This window comes from Dipodomys merriami, unplaced genomic scaffold, assembly GCF_024711535.1.
Source record: "Dipodomys merriami isolate MVZ:Mamm:240054 unplaced genomic scaffold, mDipMer1.0.p SCAF_116, whole genome shotgun sequence".
NCBI lineage: Eukaryota > Metazoa > Chordata > Mammalia > Rodentia > Heteromyidae > Dipodomys > Dipodomys merriami.
The window spans coordinates 1,581,442-1,604,101 of NW_027202449.1; the positions used below are offsets into that span (position 1 = coordinate 1,581,442).

General features: G+C 65.3%; 1 protein-coding gene across 1 annotated transcript in view; it reads right to left on the bottom strand.

The window, feature by feature from the left end:
• Nucleotides 1-22,660, bottom strand: part of LOC138822851 (genetic suppressor element 1-like) — a 227,114-nt gene that overhangs the window by 3,597 nt on the left and 200,857 nt on the right. Inside the window, exons 3-16 of the mRNA XM_070015803.1 lie at nucleotides 21,221-21,439; nucleotides 15,008-15,207; nucleotides 12,068-12,240; nucleotides 11,465-11,662; nucleotides 10,960-11,151; nucleotides 10,485-10,789; nucleotides 10,003-10,327; nucleotides 8,188-8,774; nucleotides 7,416-7,528; nucleotides 7,031-7,301; nucleotides 6,080-6,193; nucleotides 5,216-5,554; nucleotides 2,935-3,222; nucleotides 451-554 (exon numbers count right to left, since the gene is read on the bottom strand). Of these exons, the coding sequence (XP_069871904.1) occupies nucleotides 451-554; nucleotides 2,935-3,222; nucleotides 5,216-5,554; nucleotides 6,080-6,193; nucleotides 7,031-7,301; nucleotides 7,416-7,528; nucleotides 8,188-8,774; nucleotides 10,003-10,327; nucleotides 10,485-10,789; nucleotides 10,960-11,151; nucleotides 11,465-11,662; nucleotides 12,068-12,240; nucleotides 15,008-15,207; nucleotides 21,221-21,439 (3,428 nt within the window). The remainder of the gene's footprint in view (nucleotides 1-450; nucleotides 555-2,934; nucleotides 3,223-5,215; nucleotides 5,555-6,079; nucleotides 6,194-7,030; nucleotides 7,302-7,415; nucleotides 7,529-8,187; nucleotides 8,775-10,002; nucleotides 10,328-10,484; nucleotides 10,790-10,959; nucleotides 11,152-11,464; nucleotides 11,663-12,067; nucleotides 12,241-15,007; nucleotides 15,208-21,220; nucleotides 21,440-22,660) is intronic.

Below are 22,660 nucleotides of genomic sequence, written 5' to 3' on the forward strand. Positions count from 1 at the left end.
CGCCACCTTCCAGGATCAGAACTGGGCAAGTTCAAGGTAATTCCCCTTAGCCAACCCTTTGAATGATGAACAGATGCCAGAGTTTCCCCAAAATTACAGAATTTTAGTCTTTTTTAAATTTTTTATTTTTGGTCAGTCATGGGGCTTGAACTCTGGGCCTGGGCGCTGTCCCTCAGCTCTGCAGCTCAAGGTGAGCGCTCTACCACTTGAGCTATAGCACCACTTCCGGTTTTCTGGTGGTTTATTGGAGATAGAGTTTCACGGACTTTCTTCCCTGCCCAGGCTGGCTTTGAATCACAATCCTCAGATCTCAGCCTCCTGAGTAGTTAGGATGACAGGCGTGAGCCACCAGCACCCGGCAGAATTTTGGTCTTTTAGGAATAGATTAACCCCCAAATGTGCCTGTGCCAAGCCCAAACCCCATGTGTCCTGAGCCCCAACCCGACTCACCGCCATGCTGTGGGAGAGCTGCTCTGCGGTCAGGCTGAGGCTGTAGTGCTGGGCCTCCAGCCGCCGGCACTGGGTCTGTAACACCTGCCGCTCTAGGTTTTGTTCTGAAAAGACAAGAGGTGGCAATCTCATCATGGTCTGGGCCACACATCTTCACCCCAGTGGCCCCCCCCCCCTCCAGCGTGGCCTGCCAAAGGCTCTCCTGTGGACCACACTCCCTGCTCTTTGGGTTATGACAACAGTGTGTGCATGCGCGTGCATGTGCATCCCTGCTTGCTCGGCCTGGGGCCTGAACTCGGCCTGGGTGCAGTCCCAGAGCTTTTTTACTCACAGCTATCTCTCTTATTATTTGAGCACACCTCCACTTTTAGATGTTTTCAGTTAGTTGAAGATTCACGGCTCAGGGGCTTCTCTTATCTGGGCTGGTTGCGAGTCTGGGATCCCGGTCTCCTGAGTAACCAGGATTCCTAGTGAGCCACGGGCACGTGGCTTGTAAATGAACCCAACCCAGGGGGATGAGCAGGGATCCAGAGTCAAAGGCAGTTTAATTAGGAAGGCGTTGGGGGGATCACTGCTGTCCCTTAAACAAGCTATTAACCAAATAAAGTCTGATTTAGCAAGACACCAGACCAAGTTTTGATGGGAGAGGGACTTCAGGCCTTTAAGGACAATTTTATCTTTAAAAATAGGATGCTGCCTGATTTTTTTTTTTTTTTTTTTTGGTTGGTTGTGGGGCCTGAACTCTGAGGGGCCTGGGTGCTGTCCCTCAGTTCTTCAGCTCATGGCTAGCGCTCTACCACTTGAGCCACAGCGCCACTTCCGGCTTTTTTTTTTCTTTTTGCTTATGTGGTGCTGAGGAATCGAACCCAGGGCCTCAGGCATGCAAGGCAAGCCCTCTACCACTGAGCCACCTTCCCAGCCCAATGCTGCCTGATTTTAGAGGCAGAAACAATGGTGATAGCAAAGCAAATTCAAACAGTATGAAAAAGCCAACCAAACAACCACCACAAAAACCCACCAGGAATAAAACAAGAAAAAAAAAAAACAAACCACAAAAACCCAAAACTGGCTTCTGGGAAGGTTCATTGTTAATGAATGCTGCTAAGTTTCAAAGAATCCCACCAGTGCCTCTTAATTCTACCTTAGAGATTCCAGGCGAAATCCTAGCAGGATCTTTCCTAAAATATATGGGAAAAAGCTAAGAGCCAAGAACAGCTGAGCAGTAGCCCAGAATGAGTCAGGCAAGCTACAAGTATCCTAGTGACTGGGGTACAGGATTTCCAAACAAGGCGTCGCAAACCCGAAGATTGATGCCTTTTGCGCCATTAAAATTTAAAATGAGCCAAGCATTGGCGGCTCACACTTGCTATCCTAGCTACTCAAGTGGCTAAAGTCTGTGAGACTCTTATCTCCAATTAACCACCAAAAAGCCAGAAATGGAGCTATAACAAAGCCCAGGGACATAGCCTTGGAACTGAGTTTCAAGTCCCAGCATGTGCGCACATACACACATGCACACACACATACACACACGCACACCCACCCCTATTTGAGAGTGTAAGATACTGCTTCTGAAGACATATAGATGATTAAATAATGACAGGTAAGGGAGTTGCAGACAACACATCCAAACATGAGGGAAGGAAACAAACAATGTGTGACTGGTGTCCTGGCTACGCTGATGGAAGGTGCGGTTCATGAATGCTGCCCGGCTGGCCTTGAGCCTTGCTCATCCTCAGCTCTACCTCCCAGATGGCTGGGGTCACGGGGGGACCCAGTTTGTATAGTATGGTAGCACATGACTGCATTTTTAATGTGGTCACATGATGCAGGAGGTGGCACTGGTCTGAGACCTGCTAGCCACCGCTGTCCAGCTTTGTCCACGTGCGCAGCCAGCACACCCTGCTAGAGTGCAGGAGGAGGGGCTGGTGCCCGTGCCCTCCCCGGCACTCTCGTGGGCATCCTTGGGGAATGCCAGGCCAGGCTTGGGACCTGGCATAGGACCCACGTCCTGTGGCTTCTCCAGGAGAGCCCCAGCTGTGCTCTGGGAGGACGGTAACATCCTGCCTGGGACCAGGAATGGTGAAGGGCTAAATAAAAGCTTTGGCACAGGCTAGCCTCCGCAGAGTCCCCAGAGGTGAGGTTCAGAGTGAAGAAGCCCAGTTTGTGTAAAGTGTGTACGGTGGGGGGTGGGGGTTCTATCCCCAAGGATGACAGTACCAAGTACGGTGACAGAGTGGGCCATTGCACCATCAGAGGTACCCAGTACAGCAAGGCCCCTTTGGGGCTGTCCCCACGGACGCCGGTGCCCAGGCTGGCATTCTAGTAAATTCCCTGGCGGGGGGAGGAGGAGGAGAGGGTATTTGGCATGGGTGAAATGGCCTTGGGGATGGTGGAATCAGCCTTCCCCAGGCCTGGGCCCGGGCCCCTGGGCCTAGCTGAGCCCAAGTCCCGCCAGAGCTCCCATCCCAGCCTGCCCAGTACCTTCTATGTGTTCTTGGTAGGCTTCAAAAATTGCCTCAATCCCTTGCCACTTGCGCCTGGGGGCTTCCTGGTCCTCCTCGTCCTCACTGTCCTCACTGCCGTCCTCCTCCTCCTCCGACTCCCGGTCTGGCTCCTGCACGAGGGGGCCGTGCCCGCCCGCCGAGGGCTCCTGCTGCCCGTTGGGCTGGGGCGGGGGGAGGCGGCTGGAGGACTGCAGCTCGGGAATGTTGTAGTGGACAGATGCGTCGACCTTGTGGTTCTGCTCTGCAGACAGCACAGCCGAGCTCCCTGGAAGAGAACAGGTGTCAGGCACAGGGGTGTCTCTGTGAGCAGGGGTGGCGGGACTTCAGGTCTCCAGGCGGGCAGCAAGACCCCAGAAGTGTGCAGGAAAAGGGTCTGCCTCAAATGCCCGCATGAGCCCAGCACAGTCAGGGACAGCGCGAGGCGGCCACGGAGGGCGGCCGGCCTGCGGTCCTGTTTGGTGACTCGTGATCTCAGCCCCGCTCATCTGAGCTTGCATTTCTTCATGGAGTGGGCCCAGAGACAGCCCTCTGGGGTGAAGAGCATAAGAATGCTTGTCCCTGCGCCAGCAGCGAGCATGGCTGTGACCTCTGCAATGGTGCTGGCACAGGGCCGCTGGCAGCCCCCTCGCGGGAAGGGCGTGGCGGTACGCACAGACCCACGTGGGCCTGCGCTCCCTTGGCAGACTGTGCTACCCGCCCTGGAAGGGTGCTTCCGAGGGGCTGCGCAGGAAGGCCCGTGTGAGGCTCCAGCCCACGAGGGCCACGGTGGCTCAGGACACATCTGCGCGTGCTGTGGCCTTTTGGGGCCCTTTCTTTTTGTTGGTCATGGGTCTTGAACTCAGGTCCTAAGTGCTGTTCCTGAACTTTTTGTTGTTGGTCATGGGGCTTGAACTCTGGGACTGGGCGCTGTCCCTCAGCTCTTCAGCTCAAGACAAGCTCTCTACCACTTGAGCTACAACGCCACTTGCAGTTTTCTAGTGGTTTATTGGAGTCTCACGGTCTTTCCTGCCAAGGCTGGCTTTGAACCGCGATTCTCAGATCTCAGCCTCCTGAGTAGCTAGGATAACAGGCATAAGCTACCAGCACCCGGCTTCCTGAACTATTTTTGTTGGTGGTGGTCATGGGGCCTGAACTCGGGCCTGGGCGCTGTCCCTCAGCTCTTCAGCTCAAGGCTAGAGCTCTACCACTTGAGCCACAGCACCACTTCTGGCTCTTTCTGCTTACGTGTTGCTGAAGAATTGAACCGAACCCAGGGCTTTGTGCATGCAAGGTAAGCACTCTACCACTGAGCCACCTTCCCAGCCCTGTTGCTGAACATTTTTGCTCAAGGCTAGTGTTCTACCATTTTGAGCCATAGCTCTGCTTCCTGTTTTCTGGCTGTCTCCCAGACTTTCCTGCTCAGGATAGCTTTGAACTGCAATCCTCAGATGTCAGCCTCCTGAATAGCTAGGATTACAGGCGTGAGCCACCGGTGCCTGGCCCAGACATATTCTTATGAAAACTCTAGTCACATTCCTGGTTTTTATGGAGTCTTTTTGTTGTTTTCCCAATGCTAAGAATCAAACCCTAGGCCTCAGTCAAAAATGAAAAAATAAAGAAAGCAAAAGCCCTGTCCGGCACTGGGGCTAAAGCAATGCTGAGGGCAGGTGCCGGCACTGGGGCTCAGACTTGAGGCCTCCTGCTCTTGCTTCGTTCTTTGCCCAGGGCCAGCGCTCTCCCCCTTGAGCCACAGCTGCACTGCTGGTTCTTTGCCACTTAACTGGATGTCATTCTCATGGACTTTTTTCCCTAGGCTGGCTTCAAGCCACAATCCTCAGATCTCAGCCTCCCAAATAAGATTACTGGTGTGAGCCACCGACACTTAGCTCCTGAGCAGTTTTGACTTGGAATCTACTGGGAATGAAGCTAGCCATCGGTCCCCTTCTGACCCCAGCGACTGTGCTTGGGGTGGGTCCCACGGACGGGGGAGGCAGCAAAGCCTTTCTGAACTCAAGATGCCGCCACCTGCTGACGTGCTGGAAATGCAGCGTCCACACAAGCTCACCTGGAGCCTGGTAGAAATGAAGTAGTGCCTAGCAAGTGCAAGGCTCTGAGTTCAAACCCTAGCGCTGCTGGAAGTGAATGAATGATTGCCACGGGTCCCAGCCCCGTACCCGACAAGAAGCCAGGTCCTGGTGTACACAGAGGGGCGGGCCAGGGAGGCCCACGGCTGTGCCCCAAGTGACCCGCGGTGGTCAGCGTGGGACAGGGCTCTGTACCTTTGTGCTTCTGCAGGGCCTTCTGCGTGGACTGCAGCACCGACTCGTGGAACTGGTGTGCGAACTCCTCAGCCAGGAAGGGCTCCCAAGGCTTGCTCTTCCCGTTGACGCTGTGGGACAACGGCACAGGGATGGCCTTGGGCGCGGGGCCCCGGATGTAATGGAGCATGCTCAGGCTCTTCTTGCCCCGGGGAGCTTCGCTCAGCCTGGCCTTCTCACCGCCGGGGGGCGCTGGCTCCTGGGGCCTCCCTGTCTCCACGGCCTTTGGGACTTCAGACAAGGAGGTAGCGACGCTGACAGGCTTGTCTGGCTCCGGAGAGGCAGGCTGCGTGGCTGGTTCTGGAGAGAAAGTGAGAGAAAGCAGAGGTCAGCACGGGGTGGCCAGGTGTGGCCGTGGGCTCTGGAGGCTTGCGCTGAGCAGACTTAGAGCAAAGAACCCAGACTCTCCCCATCAAAAGTCTGTCCTTGACTGCGCCCCGAGGCCATGCGAGAAGACAGATGGCGGGAGGAAGCAGAGTCACGGCGGAGGGGTGAGGGGCCGAGTGGCCAGGCGGCCGCGAGGCCTCCCCGTGTCCTTGGCAGGCAGAGGCGGCATCGGACGGAAGACAGAAAGGTGTGAGAGCAGGTGACGAGGAGCCCGCGGCAGGCGGCAGAGGGGGAGGTGGACGGACAGACGGACGCGGCCCCACCACTGGCCTCCTGCCTTCTAGCGCCTCGCGTCCTAGCCGTGCAGCCGCAGCCGCAGCGCGCAGGAGGGCGGGCAGGCGCGCATCTCCACAGGCCCGGTTCACAGCGGCGACCGTGGGCGGCACTGGCGACCCTGAAGCCCGTGTGCTGGTGTCGGGTGGGGTGTCCTTCCCTTACCACTCGGGGAGACGGCAGCGCTGTCCCTGGGAGAGCTTGTCACCGAGTCCGCCACCGCTGCTGACAGTGCTCTCTGCTTCATGGCACGGAGCATTTCAACAAGTCTCTCTTTGTCTGTGAGAAAAGCAGCCTGGAGTTAAGGCGCGGCGTGGCTGCGGCCTCGCGCATGGGAAGGAAGCGGCCGATCCTCAGCTTCTCTGCAGGGCTGCAGTGCGTGGCCGGTGCTGGGCGCTGGGAGCGGCGTGCCCGCCCTCTTCGGTGGCGGCTTCTCAGGTGGGGGTGTTTTTAAGGCGAAGGCAGTGGCCCTGGCCCCGGCATGGGGGCGGCGTGCCCACCCTCCACGACTCCCCAGAACCCCGGCTGTGTCCTGAAAAGGAACGCAGGCCCGGCCCGCCACCTCCACTGCCTCCGTGGTGTTCTCGCCCCGCGGACGGCTTCCTTCACAGGCGCCAGGTAAAGCGACGGCTGTGCCCACGGCTGGGCCGCTCCCAGGGTCCGCCACTGCCCCGCGGAGGGTTTGGCACAGACAAACCAAGCTGCATTCCCAGCTCGCACACGGCCAACAGCCGGGCTTCTTCTGGCGGGGACCTGGATGCCGTGCCCAGGAGGTTGAAGCCGGGAGCTGCAGCCACGCTCTTCAGCCCTGGACCAGAGTCCAGAGGCTCTCCACCCGGCCAAGCGGCCAGACCCGTCCGGCGCACCCCCACGCACCCCCGCGCGCCCAGGCTCCGCTGGCGGAGCGCCAAGCCCAGGGGCCGAGCAGGCCTGCTAGAGGTCCAGCAAGGCAAGAGGCGCTGTGCCGCCCGGCCTAGTCCCCGGAGGGAAGCAAGTGGCGCGGCCGGCGGCTAGACAGGCTGCCTGTGCGGGAGCAGAGTCCTCGTGTCCACCGCAGGCGCTCGAGCGCGGCAGCCCAGCACGCAGGCCAGCCCAGCACGCAGGCCTCAGCCTTACCTTTCCGCTTCTCGGCGCTGATATGGGTCAGGTTGAAGATGGTCAGGAACCTCCTCTTCTCCTCAAAGTTGGGGCTGCTGTTCATCTCATCCGGGCTGTAACGGGTGGACAGGGCCAGTCTGGGGGACGGCGTCCGCCGCTTCCTCTGGGCGCCCGGCGGGGACGGGCTCCTCTCGCGCAGCAGCCGCCGCCGCTTCCTCCGCTTCTGCGCCACCAGCTCCTCCTTCTGCTGTTGGGTGGTCAAGCCAAAAAGTTGCAAAAACTCTAGCTTCTGGATTGGGAAAGAAAACAAATCAGCTTGACACCACCGGCAGCGGCCTGTCCGCGCGGTCCCTGCGCCCCGCCTGGGGTCCCCCAGTGTGCCGCGGGGCAGGCGGCCGGGTACCTCGGAGGACGTGTCCAGCTTCAGGGGCGGCTGTGCGGCCACCCCGCGGAGGTGGGCCCTGACCTCGTCCTCGTCGCTCTCGTCGTAGGAGTCGTCCAGGTCATAGTAGTATCCTAGGGCAGGAACGGGCACGCGTGTGAGGGACAGTGAGGCCTGTCTGCGAACCCCGAGCTCACCCCCCGAAGACCGCTGTTCATGCCAAGGTCCCAGTGTCCTTCGCGGCTGGTGTGCTATGTGTGCACCCCCAGGAGATGAGCACAGAGCAGGAGAGCCCTCCCTGCCGGGCCCCTGAACCCCCCTGGAGTGTAATGGGAGGAGCCCTAAGTCAATCTGGACTCCACAACAGCCTGGGAAGACCGTCTACACCGTAGCTTTAGGGAAGAGCGGAGCTCCAAGCCCGGCTCAACGGTGCACACCTGAATCCCAGCACTCCAGAGGAGAACCAAGTCCCACACGAGCTGGGTCTGAGTTTCCAGGAGAAAGGAAACTCATGCTGAAGACGCAGCCCGAGCCCTGTCCCAGCTCAGCTGCTGGGCCAGCTCTGGTGCCCGCCCCCTCCTCCCCGCAGCTGTGATCTGCCTTCAGGGCACTGCACCCCAGGGCATCCAAGAGGCCTTCTCTGTCCCTGCAGAACCACCAGCCGTCTGTGAGCTTGCTACCTGGAGCTGCGGAGAAGCTGCAGCACGGGCAGCTGCATGAGGTGGGGGTCGCCCCCCCTAACACACACACATGCACACACACTGCACACGCACACATACGCGCACACACACACCTTTCTCCTGGGCCTCCCGCCGCCTGCGCTCCTCCAGGTCCAGCTTGCTGACCAGCCTCCGGCGCTGCTGCAGAAGCTCATCGTAGATGTAGGAGGGGTCGGGGCCCCTGGGGGTGGGAGGGCAATAGGGGGACCCAGGCTTTAAGGGCCCGCTGAGCTCCCCGAAGGGGGCCGCCTGGGGGAGGGAGGGCCGCTGCTGGCCCAGGATGGTCTGTGCAGACTTCTCGAGTTCCGCAAGGAAGGGCCCAGGCCCGTGCGGGAAGGCGGGAGGCTCCAGGCTGGCCGCTTCCCGGGCCGGCGGCTCGCGCTTGCGGGGCTCCTCGGGCTTCTCGGGGCAGTACACCCGCTCCACCTTCACCAGGGGCACCGGCGCAGCCTGGAGACTGGGCTCAAACGTAGCCGGGTGGCCGTGCAGGCTGTGGCTCTCGGCCCGCCGCGTCTCCAGGGCACTGTCCATCAGGGACACGGGGTTCCAGAGGGCGGTGGGCACGGTGTGGAGCTGGGGCTTCGGGGAGATGAGAGGTGGAGGCCCTCCAAAGTGCTGCGGGGGGTCGCGGCTGGCCGGCTCGTGGCGGTTTGGTCCCGGCCTAGACAGAATTCAGACGGACTCGTCAGTCGGAGGAGCGGAGCGGACCCGCCGGCCGGCCGGGGCTCCCGTGCCTGGCTGCGCCGCGTCTTCCCCTCCGGCCGGAGGACTGGACGTGGCAGGCAACGGGCAGGTGAGAGGCAAGCCAGCCTACCCCCGCGGCCAGCTCCACCCCGGGGCCTTGGGGCCCTTCCTTCACACGCTCTGCCTCCCCGTGAAAAATGTTTCCACCACGCATCTGACACACAAGCCAAATCACAAAAGACTACTGTGCTTTCTTATCTTTCTGTTTTACTGTGGGATCTTGCTGCCCACAGGTCCAGGGCAAGGTCTGCAAAAAAGGCCGGGGCAGGGGGGAGGGCGGGCTGGGCTACGGGGCCTCCCAGCTCGGCCGGCTCCGCTCGCTCTGCCGGGCGGTGCTCACCCACGCACCGTACCGGGGCCACCTTGGCGGACTCCGGCTTGCAAGCCTCGAGCAGCGGAGCGCAGCCAAGGGAGACAAGACATACGTGCGCAGGCAGAATAAAAACGCCACACACCAGAGCCAAGCAATAAACAGGTCTCGAGCGGAGAGCGCAGGGACCCCGCCAGAGCCGCGGTCTCGCTGTGAGGCAGCCTCACACCACTCCACACCTGGAGGCCGCGCGCCCCTCTGGTCCTGAGGCCACTGGGGAGGCCGGCCTCCGGGAGGCCAGCCTCCACGAGGCCCGAGGGGCTGCCTGTGGCTCATTCCCGCCCACCACAGCCGAGCTCCACAGACCCTCACTAGGCTACGCACGCAGGGAAGGGGGAAGAGGAACAGCAAAGGTCACCCTGTGCCCAGACACTGAGACCCCAGCGCCTCTGGCCCTGGCCGGCCTCACAGCCGGTGAAATGTGGGGGTGGGGTAGGGGGATGGCCCCCTGCTTCCCTGCAGAGCGGAAGCCATGTCCTGGGACCTGGCAGGCCGGGCATCGCGGCAAACAGACCCCCTCCCCCCTGGACTAGAAACCCACGCCCCCTGTCAATCCTTGCTTTTCCTCCAATAGAAATTAAAGGCAGCCGTCGGCAGAGGGAAGCGGGTGGGCGGGGGCAGACCCAAGGCCTGGCCCCATCTGTCTCGGCTCGGCCAGCCGGGGCCCGGCCTGCGCGTGAGGAGTGCTGGGCTGCGTGGCTCCCCCCCCACGCCGGCCAGGGCGAGACCGCGCCACTCCCCCGGTCCCGCTCAGCGAACGGAGCTGTGCGCACACCTGGTGCCGTCCGGCCTGGGCTCCACTTCGGCGGCCACGGGGGGCCGGCCCATGTCCAGGTGCTGCTCCAGCACCTGCTGCCGGAACTCGGACACCTGCGACTGCCGGTCCTCCTTCTCCTGGCGCAGGCGCCGCTGCCGCGCCAGCCACTTCTCCTCCTCGTTGGTGCGCTGGATGAGCAGGGCCGTGGCCGCGCTGCTGCCCGGCAGCGAGAAGAGGCCGTGGCTGGAGATGAGGCTGGGCACGGCGTGGTGAGGGGCGGGCACCGGGTGCAAGGGGTGCTGCACGGGCTTCGGGGCCTGCAGGCCCCCGTCCTTCAGCTTCTCTGTGGGGATAAACGCCGTCACAGACGGCAGGTCCCACGCCCGTCCGCCTGCCGGCGCCCCAGCCAGCGACCTATGGGAGCCCCGGGACGCGTGCTTCCCACGCCCCTGCGGCTCCCCGCGGTCCCGGGCGCCCCACCACCGGCCCCGCCCGGGTACCTGCTCGGGTGGGGGTCAGCTGCTCCGAGGGCTTGCCGCGCTCCTCGGGGGCGTGGGGGCCGCGGAGGCCGTGCAGGTCGGCCACGGGCAGGAAGGCGGCGGGCTCCAGGGTCTTGGCGGCCAGCAGCTCCTTCTCACGGGCCCGCTGCTCGCGCTCCCGCTCCTTCTCCAGCTCGCGCTCCCGCTCGCGCTCCTTCTCGCGCTCGCGCTCGCGCTCCCGCTCGCGTTCCCGCTCCTTCTCCCGCTCCCGGTCAGCCTCCCGCTCCCGCTCTCTCTCCCTCCGCAGCTCCTCATCCATCTGCAGCCTGTGAAGCAAGCAGAGGCTCAGGCGGGGCCATGCTGTGTGGACCCCCTTTCACACCCCCCCCCCCCGGCCCAGGCTTCCCGCCCGCCCCGCCTCATCGAGTAGCCAAGATGCTGAGGACGGGCCGAGGAGCCGCGTGTGCACACGGGGCCGGGCACGGGCCGGGCTTACCTCTCAGCACTGAGTCCGGACATGCGCTCCGAGTGCAGCGCGGCCAGGGAGGAGTGGGCGAGCTCGGGGGGATAGCGGACCCCCGACAGGTGCAGGTGCATGGCCGACGGGTGCAGCGGCGGCAGGGAGCCGGGGGTGGGGATGGGGTAGAACGGGGACCTCAGGGCTGACAGACAGTAGGAGTCGTCCATCCTGTTGGAGGAGGGCTGGTCGGATGACAAGCTCACACCCACGAAACGCCTCCTCCGAAGGCCGAGATCCCGCTGCGTCCGCAGCGCGTGTCGGCCAGGCAGGACACCACCCACGGCCGGAGGCCGGCAGCGTGGCCAGCACAGGCAGCCCCGTGGGTCCGGCTCATCAGGCCCGTGAGGACGCCGCGTGACCCCTGCCGGCCTGTCACCCGCTGAGCCCTCTTCACGCCTCGCCGCTCGCCAGCAGTGACCCCGAGGGCTCCCTTCAGAACCACAACTGGAATTGTAGGGGGAAGGCTGGGGGGGGGTCTCACCTGAAGGCTGGGTGGGGGAAGGGGTGCGGGGCCAGGTAGCTGGGGTGGTAGTAGGCCGCGGCCGTGGCGGGGTCCAGGCTGAGGGGGGGCAGGGAGGACATGCGCAGGTCCTCGGCGGTGTGGTAGGGCCGGAAGCTTCGTAGGTAGTCCTCGGTCACGGTGTTGGGGGGCACCACATGGTGCACAGGCCGCTGGAGGCTGCAGACCCAGCCGGGGCTGCGTGAGCTGGGCCGTGTCCAGCCCCGGCCCAGACTCCGCCCCTGGCCCCACCCCTGACTCCGCCCCCAGCACCACCCCTGACTCCTCCCCAGCCCCGCCCCAGACTCTGACCCCGGCCACACCCCCAGCCCCGCCCCAGACTCTGACCCCAGCCACACCCCCGGCCCCCCTTTGGCTTGTGAGAAGTGGCAGGAGGTCCACAACACAGGCAGGGAGCAGCTGCCCCACCTGGAGGAGCTCCTGGCCCCTAGGACCAGAGAATGGGCTTAGGAGGGGTGGGGTTGGCATGGGTGGGTGGGTGGGGGCAGGCGGCCAGCATCTGGCGGCTCCGTGGGGCGGTGCAGACCAGGCCGCCTTGGGCACCGGCCCCCGCTGGGCACTTACTTGAGAGGTGGGAAGCGGGAGTCCTGCACGACGGAGCTGGGGGACAGGCCGAAGGGGTAGGGGGTGCTGAGCAGGTGGGAGGGGATGGCCGGGCCCCCAGCCTTCTCCTGGGTCAGTGGGGGCTCCACCACCAGGCGCTCCCGGCCGCTGCTGCCTCCCCTCGAGCCGGCATCCTGCTGGGGGACAGGCAAGGGTCAGGCCCACCCCAAGGCCAAAGCTGCCTCCCATGACTGCCGCCTGCCACGGCCGCACAAAGCCCCAACCAAGTGCAGCCTGTGCTCTAGAAATATCCCTCCCATAGCTATACTGCGGCATGGGGAGGGCTTGGGGGGGGCTCCTGCCCTGCCCTGCCCTGCCCTGCCCTGCAGGGGTCCCCAGCAGGCAGCAAGGCCAGACCCTGCCTCTCTCTCCCGGAGACCAGCTCCCGGCAGCTACAAACCACAGAGCGCCTGGCCTCGGCCAGCCCACGTCTCATAAGGACCAAGGGCCCCCGGTGCTGCCCAAGCTGCCCTAGGAGGCCCCGGGAGCCGCCGAGAGCGCAGCGGGGCAGGGCCGCTCACCCACAGGCCACACGTCTCTGGGTCTGGGCTTGGCGAGGCCAGGAGAGGCAGGAGGGGCAGCCTGCAGGCCCACGAGTCATCTTGGGGTCCTGGCCGAGAAGCCTCATGACAAGGTGGCGCGAGGACCACAGAGCAATGCCAGAACCCGGGGAGAGCGGAGAGCCAGGGAAGGCTGAGGCAGGGACCGGGCCTGCGCCTGGGAGCAGCCAGCCCAGGGCCACAGTAACAAACCCTGGAATGAAGGGGGCCCGGCCGACCCCCGGTCCTCGAGCAGCACCAATGACTCCTGGGCACAGCCAGAGTGAGCTGGCAGCGCCCCCGGGCCTGTCAGCCCCCCCGCACGCCTCCCTGCGCGCCCCCCAGCAGTCAGCGGTGACTAATTGAAGCAGACAGGCCGCTGATTGGAATTTTTAATGAGTGGCAACATCTGTTCCCTCCCCTCGCTCAGCTGGGCTCTGCTCCCGGCAGGGCCCTTGTAGGTTCACGACCTCCCACCCGCCTCTCCCAGAAGAGGTGTTCTGGAACATCTCAGGGGCGAGATGTGCGCACGCCCCGCATGCCCCCTCCCCCCAGGCCCTGTGGAACGGGGGGGGGGGTTCCAGCTGTCGGTGGGCAGCAGAATGGGCTTTCTCCTTCGCCAGACAGAGCAGGGCCAGTTCTGGAGCCCCATGACTGCTCCGTGACTCCCTGACCTACTGACTGCAGGGGTGGCCCCAGCAGGTGGGAGAGGCTGCACACCACCCGTCCCCACCCCTGCACGAGGCAAGAGGGCCAGGAGGCCTGGGGCAGGCTAAACCAACGCCAAGCCCGGAGCCCATGGGGAGCCCCTCCTGCCCCCAGAGACAGGAGCCAGGGGCTGGGCTCGGCTACCACCCCACCATCCCCGAGTCCTGCGTGCACGGCCTCCCTGGGAGGAGGGCAGAAGGGTCCAGTGGGGTGATGTCCTCAGCCAGGGTGTCCCTGCCCCCACCCCTTAGCGGAGACAGAAGCAGGTGATGGTGGCACCTTCCTGGCCTGGCTGAGGACGAACAAGGAAGGAGGGAAGCTGGAGAGCGGGAGGGGGTGGGGCGGGGCAAAGGGCTCCAGGAGCCACAGCTTGCTGGGCTTCCTCCAGCTGGAGCAGGGCCAAGCCAGCCCCGGGCCCCTGGGAACTAGGTCAGCAGAGCCCAGGTGCCACGGGGGGGGGGGGGGCGCAGCACCCCCAGCCTCAGGCTTGGGGCAAGAGGCTGGGTGACTGCCTGGAGGTGACCCTGACAGCGTGTCCGGCCCGCGGGGGCCTGGCAGGCGGGGCGCCAGGCAGATGGGCACACCAGTTTGTTGTTGCTGAGCAGGCTGCACACAGACGCAGCTGCAGCCATGAAAGGCGGAGAGTGGGAGGGGGAGCGGGGGGAGGGGAGCGGGAGAGCGAGCAGGGGGGAGGGGAGCCGTCATTCTCGGGTGATTAGAAGCCTCCACACTCAGACAGGCAGGACATGCCCTGTTAGCTTCAAAATAGACCGTTTCTCATTCCATCTCCTCTGCTGCCCGGAGCTGGAGACCCCCCCGGGGCCCTTGCTGTCCCCCCCCCCCCGGCCTGGCTCCCCGCTGAGCCTCAGGAGCCCCCCTGACTCAGAGCCTCTCAGCCCTCTCCCAGGGGATTAAACTCTGAGCCTGGTGCCCAGCTGAGGCGTGAGCCGCAGTGCTGGCCCACAGTGGCTGCCCGGCCTCCTGGGGAACGGGCTCTCCTGGCGCCTTCCCTGCGTTTCTAAGCCTGTCAGGTGGCAGGGACCCCCAGGGGGTCGGGGACAGGTGCCAAAGCGCGTCACAGGGCAGAGGCGGGACAGGCAGGACAAGACCCCGGGCCGAGACGGCAGTCCCTGAGCACCGGGCACAGGGCAGCTGACACAGGGGCCCCCGAGGCCAGGCCGGCCCCGTAAGAGGCCATCTCCCCCACCCCCAGTCCCCAGGAGCACCAAGGGGACATGGCCCCCAGACCATCCCGTCCTCCTCTGCCCTATGCCCTGGAAGCCTGAAGCCAAGACAGACTTTGGAGGATGGACAGACGCAAGGCCCCTCGGCCGTGGAAGCCGAGCCGGGCCCCGCCCAAAGCCCCCGGGGGCCAGGGACCCTTGCAGGGGCTGTCCTCCTCCTGTCTCTGCCCTGGACAGCTGGCCTCCCCCCGGGAGGGGAGCAGGGAGCGCGGCAGGGCCTTGGGAGAGCTGCCCCGCCCCCCCTCCCCACGCCGTGGTTTAATTAGTGGTTCCGAGTGGTGCTGTCCCTCTGGGAACCTGCAGCTGGCGGTGGGCCCTAATTAGAAAGGCCCTGCAGGCCTTGAGCACCAGGTGTGGGGTCCTGACCCTGGGCAGGTGCAGGGGGCAGAGCACGGGGTGGGGGGGCTCACCTGGCGGCCCTCACTCCGCCACACGCCATTGACGGTCTTGGTGGGGGCGATGGTCACCACGGGGGGCGTGCTGGGGACACTGTGGCCCCCAGGAGGGACGATGATGGGGCCCATGGGCACGCGCTTGGGGGTGCTGGCCGGGGAGCTGTGGTTGGTGGCTGGAGAGGACACAGGGGAGGACTCGCTGCTCAGTGAAGACCCTGCGGGAGAAGAACACAGCAGCCTGGCTTAGCGGGAGCCATCGTGCTCGCTCGCGACCACAGAGAACACAGCCACGTCCCGAGCCCCACGCGGCCCCCTGCACGCGCGGATGGCAGGGGAGTGCACGCTCAGGGCCCGGCCACCTGGGGGGTCACTGGGGGCTCCGGCTGCCCGGCCCCTTGCCCCATGGGCCCAGCAAAGGGGGCACCAGGTGCCCCGGCGTGCGTGCCCACCCTCCCAAGTGCCCAGCAGACACAGCCCACACCCGTGGCACACACAACGTCCCGGGTGTCTCAGGAAGAGAATCCCTGCCAGGAAGCTCCGGGATGGCCAGAAAGGGACCTTCGCAGACTCCGTCTCAGGAGACGAGACGAGGTGGTGGGCAGGGACAAGGGGAGGGGCGTGACACACACCCCAGGACGCAGCTCGGCTGTGGTATGCCCACTGCATGTGTGACCATCCCCCGACTGTACTTCTGGAACATTCCCGTCCCTGCCCGCCCCCCCTTCACCCTTGGCAGAGGTCCAGGGGTCCGCGGATGTCAGGACAGGGCCTTGATCCTGACGAGGTCCGCCCAGCACCGTCCTGTACCTTTGCACCAAGGCTGCCCCAGCCTCTTCCTCAGAGCCTCCTGAACTGAGTGTGGCACGGACAATGCCCACAGCAGCCACCACCCAGTCCTCCCAGATCTGCCCCTCCCCCTGCCAGGCCCTGTGACCGCTGAGCAGCCAAGGCCAGGCCCCGAGTTTTCATGCTCCCTCCACAGAGGCCTGGCCCGGCAGAGAGGCAAGGCCAAGGGCCGCTGTTTGGGATACACAGCCACACGGCCCAGTGGGGCCAGCAAAGCACTGTCCACCCCCCAGGGACTGTGAAGCCCATGTGGACAGGGGCCCGGCCCGCTGTCCAAGCAGAGGCCCGGCCGGAGGAGTTGCAGCAAGGAGACAGCAGGCCAGGACTGACCGCAGGCTGGGGCTGGCCCCCAGCCACTCGGACAAGCCTGGCAAGAGAACTCGAGGACCTTGAGCCAGGAAACCTTGGCCCCTGAGCCTCCCGAGCGCCGGGGCCACGCCTGTGCGCAGCTGAGGAGCCCCGGCCTCCCCAGGGGCAGCCACGCTGGCCCCGCGCCCGCCGCCCAGACACAGCACCTGCCAGCACCGACACCCTGCTGAGACGGAGGAGCCCAGCCCACCTCAGCCAGCACCCCGAGCCCAAAGCCCCAGCCTGGGCCGGCTCCACCCTCAGCCAGCACCCCGAGCCCAAAGCCCCAGCCTGGGCCGGCTCCACGGCAGCCGCGCAGTGTCTGGGGGCACCCAGGAGTGGGGTACAGTGGTGTCCTGCTGGTGTCCCTGCTGGGGCAGCCGGGCCCCGGCCTCCCACAGGGGCTGGGGCTGACATAGCCACACACGCCCTGGACCCGGCCCTCGCATGAGGCCGAGAGGCCCCGGGGCCCCCAGCACCGGCCCCGCTCCGAGGCCAGCTCCTGTCCACTGATCTGAGCAGGTGGGCGGAGGGGGAGACCGGGCACGAGTTGGGGTCTCGTCTGGGGCGGGCGGAGGGAGGCCATCAGCAATTAGCGGCCTCATCTCCTGGAGGCGGCGAGGCCATCGATTCTTCCCAACGCACTGCCAATTAGCGAGGCTGGCACTGGCTCTCGGCACGGCTGCCGCAGGGAGGTCGGTGACTGCTGTAATTAACTGGCGGTATTCTGCCAGGAGTCCGTGACACGGGACTGCAGATGACAAGAGGCGGAGGGCGTGCATGTGACCTCTGCTGTCCAACCTCGCAGATGAGCCCTGAGCCCCCAAGTCAACTCGAGACAACGGGCCAACAGCCGCCTAGCACCAACCGCGAGCCCTCGGGAAAGAGGCCGTGATGCGCGGGGCCGCGAGCAGGCCGCAGACCTCACAGTCCCTACCACGGGGTCTTCAGGAGGCCCTGGCCGTGGCATCAGAGCATGGGGGGGGCCGAGCCTCCCTGCCCCTTGCTGTAGACGGAGACACAAGGGAGGGCCCACAACAGGCGGTGAGCGGCAGAGCCGGGGCGCCGGGCCACAGCGGGTGCGGGCACAGCGCTTGGGTCAGCATCGGCTCAGCCACCAAAGAGCTGAGGGGCCGCCCTATGCTGCTGCGAGACAGAGCCCAGTTCAGGGGGTGCTGGGGTTCTGCACCCCAGCATCTATCGTGACCAAGTCCACGGGGGAAGGGGCCAGGGCGTTTGGGGACTGATTTTCTATGGCTGATTATCTGCCAACGTTGCTAGGCAGAATGGCAGCCCTTAGAGCAGAACAGGGCTGGGAGAAGCTGGCCAAGGAGAGCCAGAGAGAGGTCCCAGGGGAGGTCCTGTAGCAGGGCCCAGGCCCAGGACGGTGGGGTCAGGAATGGGGAGGAAGGACAGATGGCTGGGGAAGGGCGGCCGGCACTCACGTCCACGGGTACCACGAAGGCCACGCCGGGCCGGGCCAGCCGCCTCCTGCCATTCGAAGCCTAGACCAGCACTCTGCACGGGGCGGAGCCGGGTGAGCTGGCCGTGCTGGCCTCCAGCTGCGGCCTCCCAGGCCCACCTGGCTCCCGAGACTCCAGCCTGACAAGACGGAGGACAGCCACCGTGCCCACACCTGTGCCGCCAGACAGATGGGGCTCCAGACGCCCGCAGACGCCCCCGCGCCCAACGGCACTGCCGACGGGAGGCGGCCGCGTCAGAAGGCCCAGCCCACTTGGCTGTTTGCTTTGCACGAGGCGGATTTCCGAGGCCTGGCCCATTCCACAGCTGACAGGCCAGCTTCCCTGGCCAGCGATGCCCAGGGTCAGGATCTCGCTTCCAGATGCACCAGAGACCCCTCAGCAAGCAACCGGACTGACCGTCCAGTCCACTGCCACCACGTCACCGTGGTCCCTCGTCAGGCAATGGGGCAGGGACGGCCCTGGGTGGGCGTGAGGGGCCGTGCCATCTGTGCTGTGACCAGATGTCGCAGGAGGCTGAGGTCACCCCGGCTCAGGCACGGCGGCCCCGGGGAGACGCAGACGGCCGCACAGCCCGGGCCCTGCAGTTCTCACACAGGGTGGGGTGTGGAGGGGAGAGGGCAGGGCTTCCAGGTCTGGCTCTCCTCTGGGAGCCGGGGAAGCGGGGAAGGCAGGGAGAAGGCGGGGTGTTCCCAGAGCCCTCGGTTTCTCATCTAGTCACTCAACAAGCACACCACAAGGCAGGTCAGGCCCAGAGCCCAGAGAAGGCCAGGAGGCTGAGGCCCAGAGCCGAGCTGCAGTGCAGGGGTGGACGGAGGGCAGGACATGGGGGCTCCCAGGCCGGGCTTCAGGTGTGGGGTGGGGTGCAGGCCATGAGGGCACCATGCTCATGGCCGAGGGAGCCCAGCCGCCTGGCCTATGTGGACCAAGTCCTGGGTGGCGGCCCTCGGCTCAATCCTTTGGGGGGGGTTGGGGGGGGGTCAGGATCCTCTCTCTTCCGCCTCTGCCTTTCTCGCAGGGCAGGGGCCTCTGTCTGACTGAATTTTCAAGTGCACCCTTGGCAGCCAATGAGGATGGCCGGGAAGGGAGGGCACCCAGCCCCGCCGGCTCTGCAAGCCGCCCCCCCACGATAGCGGAGCATGCTGGGACTGCCGAGTCACAGCGCCAAGGCTGGTGCCCGGCAGGCCGCTGGCAAGGCGGGGCAGGGGTGCAGGGCAGGGGCACGGGCTGGGGCTGTGGTTTCTCTGTGTCAGGTTCAGCAATGCCCCCGCTTAGGACCCGGCGTGGGCAAGGGAGGCTTGGTGTGCCCAGGCTAGGGGACCAGCCACAGTGAGACCTGGCACGGCCGGACACACAGCCGTGGCTCGGCCGACCGCCACGTGTGCCGGGATGGAGTGCGGACCCCATCACAGGCCCGCGGCCCGCGGCAGGCCAGCACCCCAGGGCCTCCCGTCCAGTCACCCACAGAGCAGGAAAGGCCGGGCTCCGACCACGACAGGCCTGGCTGCTGCCGCCCAAGGCAGTGGAGGACACAGCGTCCCGGCATTGCGAGCAGAGATGGCTGCACGCTCCGTGCTGGAAACACGGGGCCGCAGGCACTTTACAGGGTGACTTTTACGGCACGTGAATTACAGCTGAAGTTGAGAAACCCCAGCCCTCCGCAGACGTCAGACCACACAGGTTCACGGGCCACGGCCCAGGAGGCAGAGGCAGTGGCTCGGGCCGCTAACCCACGTGGATGCCGCACAGGGGTGGGGTGGGGCCCTCCAGCCGGAACGTGTGTGGAGAGTGCCCGTGGAGGCTCACCACACCCACCCGCGGCCTCCTGAGCCAGGGGCCTGTGCACACCCCCCCCCCCCCCCCCGACCCAGGGCCTCCGTGATCCTGAGCCTCAGCTTCCCCTCCCGGCCCATCTCAGGGCTGTTGGGCAATCCTACAGGTGGGGGATGGCGAGGTCTGGGCTGTGACTGAGGCTGCTGGGAGGGGACCGCCAGAGGCCTCAAGCTTTCCTTCACACAGCGGAGGGAGCCCCGGCCCCACACCGCACTGCATGCCCCGTACACCTGCCCAGCCAAGCTGGAGCCTCAGACAGCAGCACCGCTCCTGTCTTCCTGTCCCCCCTCTGCTGCAAAGTCCCTGGGCACCGGAGCCTCAAAGCTGTGGCTCGGAGGCAGCCCCGTGCCCACCGTGCCTGTCCTCTGCTGTCAGGACCTACGGGCACGGTTAGCTCCCAGACACAGAGGCCTAGCCGTGGAAGAGAAGCCTCCGGTACGTGGGCCCACCCACGTGCCCATCATTCGGGCCAGACGGCGGGGCGGGGCGGGGCCTAGACTGTGCGTCAGACGGGGGGGGGGGGGGGATATCCAGCCGCAGCCACAGGCCGCCCCGGCTGGCCAGCCGCCGCAGACCCTGGCCGCCTCCTCAGCAGAAGGCAGAGCTGCCCACGCGCAGAGCTGGCAGCCGCCTTGGGCAGCCAGGGCCCAGGCCACCCCGCGCGCACCTGGTGGCCCCCCACCCAGGGCTCACCAAGGCCTGTGAGCCAGGACACAGGGAGGGGCACGCAGTGAGGACGGCCAACCCCGACCCTGGGCTGGGAGAGATCGAGACCAGAAGAGCTTGGCCGTTCCACTGAAGCCCAAGCACCTGTGCATGGGACGGTGCCGGCGGGCTCCCCATGCCCTGAAGTCCGGGACTCTCAGCTTGAAGCTTTAGGACGAGGCAGATGGCAGGTACGGGCACCTGGGATCCCCTAGCTCTGAACCCCAGAGTGCAAAAAGAATGCAGGGGAGGCATGGCCAGAACGCAAAGGCCTGAGTATCCGGGTGCGTCTGCGCCATCAGCAGCCCTGCAACAGCTGCCCTGGGCGATGCAGCCCTGCGGATTCCGAGAGGACCCCTAAAGCTAGAGCCAGGGACCCAGACAGCACCCTTCAAATCACACATGCACAGGACCAGCACCCCAAATCACACACGAGATAGGATGCGCACCCCAAATCACACAAGACAGGGTAAGCACCCCCAAATCACAGACAGCACTAGCACCCCCGAGTCACCCACAGAGGCAGGACCATTACCCCAAATCATAGACACGATCAGCACCCCCGAGTCACCCACAGAGGCAGGACCAGTACCCCAAATCATAGACACAATCAGCACCCCCGAGTCACCCACAGAGGCAGGACCAGTACCCCAAATCATAGACACGATCAGCACCCCCGAGTCACCCACAGAGGCAGGACCTGCACCCCCAGAATTTGCTCCAGCTCCTGTGGCCCACAGCGCACGCACGCACGCACGCACGCACGCACGCACACACACACGCACGCACGGGGCAGCGCTGAGGCAGGGCTCAGGGAGAGAAGCACAGAGCGAAGCAGAGGTGCAGCGAGGTGAACAGCTGGGGACCCCCGGTCTCACGCTGGCGGGGAGGTGCTGGGAGTGTGTCCACGCGAGAAGGTGCCGTGGATCACGTGGCCAGCGGCCTCTCCCATCACCACACCCGCTGGGTGTGGGCCAGGCCGGAGGGGGCGCCGGCGGGCAGCAGCGCCTCTTACCTCTGGGCTCCTCCGCCTGTTTGGCGAGCTTGCGCAGAGCAGCAGCGAAGCTGGAAGACGGCGGGGCCTGGGCCGACAGCGCACTGCTGGTGGCAGGGCTGCCGCTGGGCACCAGGGCGCCATTGAGCGGAGAGGGAGTGAGGGGGCTGACGGTGGCGGTGGTCCTGGTCGCGGTGGATAGCATCCCTAGTGAAGGGGACTTGGGCTCATGGCTCATGCCTGAAACAGGAAGAGAAGAAGCAGGTCACCCAGAGAGCAGAGCAGGCACCGGGGGCTGCGGGCAGCATGCGGGGCGGGAGGGAGAGGAGCAGACAGAGCCAGCGCTGTGCAGACAGACCCGCACCGAGGTGCCTGGGACCCCGGGAACTCCATACCCAAAGGCGTGGGCCTGGGCCTACTGGCTGGGCAGGTACAGAGGGCCCCACACCCACGGGTGCTGGCGGAGACCCAACAGAGCCCACATTCAGAGCACAGGAAGACGCGGGGTAAACTGCCTTGGGGGGTGAGAAGGAGGCGCACAGAGCGGCCGGCGAGCTTGGCAGGGCCCACGCAGGAGGCCGGCACCCTGCTGCCCCATTACCAAAAAGGAAACTGAGGTCCACAGAGCCATCGGTGCTGACCAGGAGGCCCCCGGCCCAGCTGAGGGTCCACCACTGCCCCGCATGCTCTCCTGAACCCCCAAAGCCTGCAGCCCACTCGGCACGGAGCCCTCAGTGCCCATGCCGGGACCCGGATGGGTGCCCCGCCTCACCAGACTGAAGACCCAGGCTGGCTGTCCCTGCCCATCACCCCTGGAGGACCATGGGGCGAGGAGTTGCCAAGACCCCTCCTGTCCCAGGGGCCGAGGGGCCGACGCAGCTTGCCGTGTGGGTGGCTGCGCTCAGGGCGCTTGACTGTGTGGGGCCGGCTGCCTGGGACGCGCTCCCAAGCAGAGGCCCGACCGCTGCGCAAATAACCTTCCACCTTGACCAGCAGTCTCCGCGCTGTCCCTCCCTTCTGACGCCAGCTAGGCCCCAGCCACCCTGCCCGGGGCCCTCAGAGCCAGCACCCCTCCACGGGCAGGCTGGGGCCTGGACGGGGTGCAGACGCTCCACACCAGAGTCCGTCCTGCCACACTGGATGCCGGGCCAGCTCCGACACCTGCAGCCCACACCACACAGGGCCACAGCAGTGCTACAACGGGGGACATGGGCGCGTCCCAGCCTGAGGACCAGGGAGCAGAGGCCACGACCCCCGACCCCCAGCAGGTCGAGATGCTCCGGCTGACAGAGGACCTAGGAGCGACTTGTCCTTCTTACCTCTGCCCCTCCTGATCCGAGAGCATGACCCAGGTTTGGGAAGGGGAGTGGGGGTGAGCGGCCAGCACTGGGCTGGGCTCCAGACCTCCTGCGGCTCACAGCCCCTCCCCGACCCCACCCGCAGCAATGGCCCTGGGGCCCC